The sequence below is a fragment of the Grammomys surdaster genome, unplaced genomic scaffold (genome assembly GCF_004785775.1).
Source record: "Grammomys surdaster isolate TR1022 unplaced genomic scaffold, NIH_TR_1.0 149, whole genome shotgun sequence".
In the NCBI taxonomy this organism is placed as follows: domain Eukaryota; kingdom Metazoa; phylum Chordata; class Mammalia; order Rodentia; family Muridae; genus Grammomys; species Grammomys surdaster.
In genome coordinates, this window is record NW_021604607.1 from 13987198 (window position 1) to 13993141 (window position 5944).

At 42.9% G+C, this 5944-nt stretch overlaps 1 protein-coding gene across 1 annotated transcript; it reads left to right on the top strand.

Moving 5' to 3' along the window:
- Positions 1-3840: 3840 nt before the first annotated feature.
- On the top strand, positions 3841-4254 carry LOC114619309 (60S ribosomal protein L35a). The gene has a single exon (XM_028765161.1). The coding sequence runs from the start codon at positions 3894-3896 to the stop codon at positions 4224-4226; it is 333 nt and encodes a 110-aa protein (XP_028620994.1). The 5' UTR covers positions 3841-3893; the 3' UTR covers positions 4227-4254.
- Positions 4255-5944: the final 1690 nt, after the last annotated feature.

Here is a 5944-nt window from a genome sequence, read left to right on the forward strand (position 1 = left end):
ATCCCCCACCCCAACCCCCACCCTTACCCTCACCCCACCTACATCCCCCACTCCCACCCCCACACTCACACTTCCAGGGTCCCCACCCCCACCCTGCTCCCAACCTGACTGGGATCCCCCTTGTCCCAGATTTCACCCCCTCCTGGCCTGTTGGGCAGTAGTGTCTGACGCCAGACTTCAGACCCAACCTGTTCAGGATTTCTCCCTGTCTTCTACAAGCCTGTGTACCGGGCACCTGCTCACCTGCTCTCAGAGGAGAGTCGGAGCCTGGTACCACAGCTGACACCCAATGTGGGGCCCAACCAGCTGGTGCATATTGCAGCTGGTGCCCACAGGATCCAACAGGACCTCCAGTTTGAGCATGTTCCACCTCACCAGTTCTATGCCAGTTCCTCTGGTGGCACAGACCATGTCCCCCACACTAGCTAATTCTAATGGTGACAGGGAAATACAGAGTGAAAGAGCAATGGCAGCTCAAAGGGAAGTCTGACCATTAGAATCAGATGCCGGGGAAACCTCAGGTTCAGGACATCGTTACATGGGATGAAGCTGTGATGTTGCCAGCGTCTTAGCACACTGAGTGCCGTGCAAGCCTATTATGCGGATGTAATGGAAGAGAAATGGCAGCCTCTGCTCTTTCCACAGCCGAACCACAGGTTCTGGACACTCCTCTGCTGGGAGGCAACAAAGACACATTCTCAGGGGTTGGCTCCCTTCCCTGCATCTAAGGAAGCCAGTCATACCAGGCTGGCCTGCTGGGATCAGCTGTCAAACGTAGCCCAGTGCTGAGATCTCTCCACTATTTTCTTCTCACAAATATTTCCTTTGGGATGCCCACACATGTGACTTCTGGCAGTGCTCACTAATGACACCTCAGCTTGTGGTTTCTACTTGGCCTCCGGGAAGCTTTGTTTGGTTGAGGATAGTTTGCCAGGAAACAGAAATACTTTTTTTGTAAGCCACGGAGAGATCTTGTGATCCAGTCAACAGGAACACCATAATATTCAATTGGGGTGGGGGAGTAAGCCATTAGGTGCCATGGTCTTGGAGACACAAAGATGAGAAAGAATGGAAACTTCTTTTTGTTATGTGCTTGGACAAAGGGCACAGCCCTTTTGCTATTAGGAAACAATGTTGGAAAATCTGGGTTTGGCATCTTGCTCTGCCAGGAAATTACAGGAGAGTTATATCTTAGTCTGGATTTCCTTAGCCACTTAATTAGCGAAGAGTATAGACGGGTAACTGGAATATTTCTGCGTTCTCTGAGGATGCTGGATACCTGGTTTCCTGTCTTATTTAAATTATCATGTTGTATTTGATATGTGCAAAAATGTGAGGGTCACACAGCTAAGCGGTGGCATTCAGGAGCACTGGTAGCCCTGTGAGCCTTCCCTCCAGCATCTCACCAACATCCTTTCCCTCCAGCATTCCTTTCCTCTTACTCTATCTCCTTAGTCATCTCCTAGCCAGCAGCATTCTAAACTTTGTTTTTCCGCCAGTCCTTGGTATTAAAATAATTTAGCATGAGCTTCTCCTAGCAGTAAGGACTCACATAAGTCTTGTGCACATACAAAAGAGTGTCTCCAGGGTGGAATTGTTGAAATATATGAATATTCAACTCACTCCTGGTTGTATCCACTTAAACTCCCACTAACAGTGTCTGAAAATTCCAGTTGACTCACAAACACGCCAAACCCTTGATGATGCTATGCTTTTTGATTGTTGCCAACCGTGGGTGTAAATGACATTCGTTGGTGTCTTAATTAGTGTCTGATTGCCAATGAGCCTGAATATTACTTGTGTGTAGACAACAATTCACGTTTCCTGATTTGTGAACCCTTTGTGGTTTCTTCTCTCCATATATTTCTTTTGGATAGTTTGGCTTTGTACTTACTAACTTATTTGTTGGACTTAGAAGAGATTTTTTTCAGAAAGAACCTTCCATAAGCAGGTTATAGGCTATCTATCTATCTATCTATCTATCTATCTATCTATCTACAATATATATATATTTTAAACATCTCCTGGCTGGTGTATTTTCTGGTCAGTTTTTTCTCATGGGATCTACTGTTAAATGAAATTCTCAGGGTTAGCAAGCTATTTCAGTTGTTAAAAGCATTTGCTATTCTTACCCAGCACCCATATGGCTACTCATAATCAACTGTAACCCTAGTTTTGGGAGATCAGCTGCCCTCTTCTGACCACTGCAAGTCATGCAAGTGATGTGCATACATATATGCAGGCAAACACACACACATATAGCATCAAAATAAATAAATCCTTAAAAGCAAAATTTTGATTTGCGAATAGCCCCCTCCCTAGTGGTTGGCACTTGTGTCTGTTTAAGAACCTTTTACCATCTTGAGGTTCTTCTAGATAATCTTAAATAGTGTTATCATTTTGCCTCTTCTGCCTAAGTGCTAAGAATTAAGGGAAAGGATTTAAATTTCCTGTGTGGTGGGAAGCAGGGCTTAGTTTTGTCACAGATTTCATCCATGTAGTGACCAATGGCCCTGCAGCATTTCTTGGAGAATTCTTGCTTCAGAAGTCACCCCAGTGGTTCTCTACTGTCCTCATATGACCCCCATCCCCTCTAGTTCTTTAGTTTATCTATGTCTCTGCCCATACAACAGCCACTTTCATTATGTCAAATATATATATCAAGATATCTATCTATCTATCTATCTATCTATCTATCTATCTATCTATCTATCTAGATTGTTTTTCCTTCTATGAGTACCTTATTTTGAAGTTTTTGTTCATTGTGTAAATTTGAGAACCGTTGGCCAAGTTCCTCAGTTATTCTGGTTGGCTTTGCATCGAATTGAATACAAATTTGTGGGGAGAGAAGGGACATTTGTGAAATATTTCAGAAACACTCACATGTTGCAGGAGCAGTCTAGGGGGGCAGACATATGCAGTTACACTGCTACTTCAAGTGATGGATGGTTTTCTGCATTAAACACTTGGTAGACGGTGTAATATGCAGATAACATGTGTGAAGATTCTCAGTAAACTCAGATTATGATTCTGGCTTCAAAAGTCCCAAGCTGTCTATCCCATTGTTTCCAGAACACTTGGGGTTGAGATAATTATAGGGGTCTCTTTGTTGACACAAGGAGACGGGCCAGAATGATTATGACGCTCTGCAGCTGTATCAGTCTGCCATCCACATGTACGAGCAAACTGTGTGCCCAACCATTCTTTCCCATGTAGCCAACCTTGTATATCAACACATGGAAACTCTTCTAGAGTCATGTTTACCCCAGACTCTGAGAGTTTTCATCTTTCTCAGATAGACCCACTTAGAATCTCTTCAGGATCTTGTGAAAACTATTTGTGACAGTGTTTCAAGCTCAGCTTTTAATAGTTTTGCCTCTGGAATTTTATCCAATCCTGGACACTGTCTTCCGGCCATACTTCAACACTCAATTATAGCATTACAACAGTGGTGTTATACACCATACAGTTTACATTCTAAACAGTCTCAGGGTTTGGCCCGAGTCTAAGGCTTGACTCTGCTTTGTTGTGTAGGTGGCATTACAGCATCCATTTAACCTTTCTAGCTATATGGTTCTTCATGTGTCACCCAGAGAGATGATTTTGAATTGCATACGCTGCAAAGACAGGGTCTTCTATGTTTGCATTCAATGTAAGATAAGAAGTAAGAAGTGCTAATTTCAGAATCCAGCATGGAGTAACATAGCTTGCTTTGAAGGTCTTTTTCCCCAGTAGGAGGAGCATGTTAAAGTGGAGAGAGTTTAGATATTTACAAAGGACAGGTGCTGGGAGACAAACTTATGATAGAAAACTTAGATAGAAAATTAGATAGGTCTTTCCGCCATCTTGGAGCCTGTGGAGGCCTGCTGGGAACAGGACTTCTAAAAGCAAGTATGTCTGGAAGGCTGTGGTGCAAGGCCACTTTTGCTGGCTACAAGCGAGGTCTCCGAAACCAAAGAGAGCACACGGCTCTTCTTAAAATTGAAGGTGTTTATGCCCGAGATGAAACCGAGTTCTACTTAGGCAAGAGATGTGCTTATGTGTACAAAGCAAAAAACAATACAGTGACTCCTGGAGGCAAACCAAACAAAACCAGAGTGATCTGGGGGAAGGTAACTCGGGCCCATGGAAACAGTGGCATGGTTCGTGCCAAATTCCGAAGCAACCTTCCTGCAAAGGCCATTGGACACAGAATCCGTGTGATGCTGTACCCATCCCGGATTTAAACTAATGCAGAGTAAATAAATAAAGATAGATTTGAAAAAAAAAAAAGAAAATTAGATAGAAAAAAATTCACTGACACTCTGGCCCCAAAGGAACCCAAGGTAAGATGTAAAACTGTATCAGTTAAAGCATGTGGATGGAAAAAGCAAAGCAGGACAGCTAGAATGGGAGGGAGAAAGAGCAGCCTGTGCCACGAATTTGCTTCCTGGGGGCCACAAATGTGATGTTTGTAACTTTCCAGTTAGAAGGGAAATAGTAATGTCAATGACGGATTACTGCAAAGAGAGTCACCTACATGGTCAATGGGGAAGGTGGAATAGCACAGCAGTTTAAAAATGGGGGACTTTGACTGAAGCTTTGAATGGTATAAGACTAACCTTTGCCCCCCACACAAAATAGGAAGGCAAAGAGACAAGAGAGAGCCCTGCTGTGTAGGGATGCTTTGGCGGGGAGGCTTGGACTCCTTACTGTCAGATTTCCTCGAGAAGGGACCTACCTGAGCCCTGTGTGCAGAGAACACTCTCAGGATTAACATATGGGAAGATTGCTCTGGCCTACATAGCTGCATTTTCTCCCCCACATATTAGAATTTAGGTTTGGAAAAAGCTTTTATGCATGTCTCTCCCAGTGTGGTCCACATTGTGGGACCTGTGTGCCTTTGGCAGATGCAGAACAGTTAGAGAACCAGCATAGCATTAGTGTCTACTGACCTCTGCTTTAAACATAACAAAGCAAAACACAAACTTGGAAATGGCCCAGATCCTTCTGGAGTGATGGAATCCACATTCCCTATGTGCGCTAAGAAAGCTCTTGTAACTGTGTCTGGGTGTTGGACAATGACATGGGCATTGCTAGCTGGGGTGGAGGTAGAAACGAATCAGGAAATAGGATAAGCTCAGAAACTTTCACTTTCAATTTCCTTGAACTGGAAGAATGAAGCTTTGAGAATTTCAAACAGCCCCAGATTTAAATAATTTTTTTGAGGAAATGCAACACACACAGCAAGGTTTTCTTTTGAAAAGAAAGTTAGATTTCTGTAGCATGCGGCTATCGTGATCTGAGTATTTCTATTTCAAATATAGACTCCTGTTTCCCCTCTGCTGTGTTGTGAGGGGCTGTGTAGCATTGCTATTCCTTCACAGTGGTTCTCAACCTTTGAGGTCACATAACCTGGTATCTTGCATATCAGATATTTACACTATGACTCATAACAGTTATGAAGTGCAACAAAATAATTTTATAGTTGAGGGTCCCCATAACATGAGGAACTGTATTAAAGAGTCACAACAGTAGGAAGGTTGAGAGCCACTGCAATAGAAGAAATGATAATTCCTCAGTAGCAGAGACAGAAGCCAGCATGTTTTGACCAGTACCTTGGAATATCATAGGAAAATATCTGGAAAAAAAGAACCCATGGGCTTTCTCAGTCCATTAAGAAACCCTTAAACTTTGTATAGGAATGGTTATTGTAGCATCATACATCATAACTCCAGGACAGAAACAACTCGAATCCCCACTAACTGATGAATGGCTACAAAATATAGTAGAGGTTTATTCATTAGGATGTTATGTTGCAACAAGAAGAAATGAAAGTTGTGACGAGCCTTTAAAATGTTATGCTTATGAAAAGATGCAAGCCAGGAAGACTCATATACTATGTATTTCTGTTAGAATAAGTTGCCTGGAATATGCAGGTGTAGGGGTCATTCTGATGTTAAGA